The sequence below is a fragment of the Galeopterus variegatus genome, unplaced genomic scaffold (assembly GCF_000696425.1).
Source record: "Galeopterus variegatus unplaced genomic scaffold, G_variegatus-3.0.2 Scaffold8031, whole genome shotgun sequence".
Lineage (NCBI taxonomy): Eukaryota > Metazoa > Chordata > Mammalia > Dermoptera > Cynocephalidae > Galeopterus > Galeopterus variegatus.
In genome coordinates this window covers 38783-39882 of record NW_007734142.1, presented here as the reverse complement: position 1 = coordinate 39882, position 1100 = coordinate 38783, and the positions used below count along the sequence as shown (strand labels likewise).

General features: G+C 39.5%; 1 protein-coding gene across 1 annotated transcript in view; it reads left to right on the top strand.

Moving 5' to 3' along the window:
• LOC103608117 (armadillo repeat-containing protein 4-like) overlaps positions 1–810 on the top strand; it is a gene marked incomplete at its 3' end in the record, with an annotated part of 32839 nt that extends 32029 nt beyond the window's left edge. Inside the window, exon 4 of the mRNA XM_008592564.1 lies at positions 589–810. Within this exon, the coding sequence (XP_008590786.1) occupies positions 589–810 (222 nt within the window). The remainder of the gene's footprint in view (positions 1–588) is intronic.
• Between the last annotated feature and the right edge of the window lie 290 nt (positions 811–1100).

The following is a 1100-nucleotide window of genomic DNA, read 5'->3' as shown; positions in this document are numbered from 1 at the left end:
ACAGAAAACTAAATCCTTTCAGTTAATATTACACCTCTATGAGGTAATCACGTACAAAAAGGAGGATAGAGTCTGCATGAAGAATACAGAAAGGAAAATGGAAGGCCCAGAACTTGCCATTATATTTTCTGCTCTGTCTTCTGCCTCTTGAGAGCCAAGATGTATTACTCATGCACAAGGATTCCTATGGTGAAAAAGCAGAGTTAATCCACTTATCCCAGTTAAATGTTCCTTTAAGAACATCCAATATTCTTAAAATATCTTTAACACTAAACAACTTGCTGATCTGTAATTTTATGCTATTAGTAGACTTAAAAGGAAATTGAACCTTGAGCAAATGACTAACATGAGACACCTGGTCATCTTTGAGTGCACTGACTACATTCAGTTCACAAAAAGAAAATTCAGGATTGAACCTTGGTCTATTGGTGACCCACCACAATACTAGTCCCTTCATGGCACCACCTAAGTAGCCACCTAGCCCTTCTCTCTAGACTTATTGGCATCTTAGTAGGCAATAATGTAAAATGCATAAACATGATCTCACAGGGTTATTACAGTGCATGTACCACATTTTCCATTATGCAGAATAATGATAAATTGAGGCGTCATCTGGCTGAAGCTATTTCACGTTGCTGTATGTGGGGCAGAAACAGAGAGGCCTTCGGTGAGCACAAAGCAGTGGCTCCATTAGTGCGTTACCTGAGATCGACTGACACCAACGTGCATCGAGCGACAGCTCAGGCCTTGTACCATCTCTCAGAAGATGTCGATAACTGCATCACCATACATGAGAATGGCGCAGTAAAGGTACAGTTGGGTGACTTCGTGGTTTAGTCCAAGTTTGGTAGGCAGGAAGGAAACTCAAGTAACTGTAAGGTTGTACTAAAGGGGGTATTCTGACACACAAAGCTGCCTTCCTGTTGGGTCACGGCTACATTCAAGACACGTGTTATGGTTATGCACCAGATAGTTTGTATGGAGGTAGAATTTTTCTAAATCAAAGAATATATAATGTACTCAGTAAAATAAGTGTCTCATAATCGGGACTTGATTAAAGAAAATGTAAAACACATGAAAAATCAGTAGCATTTATAATT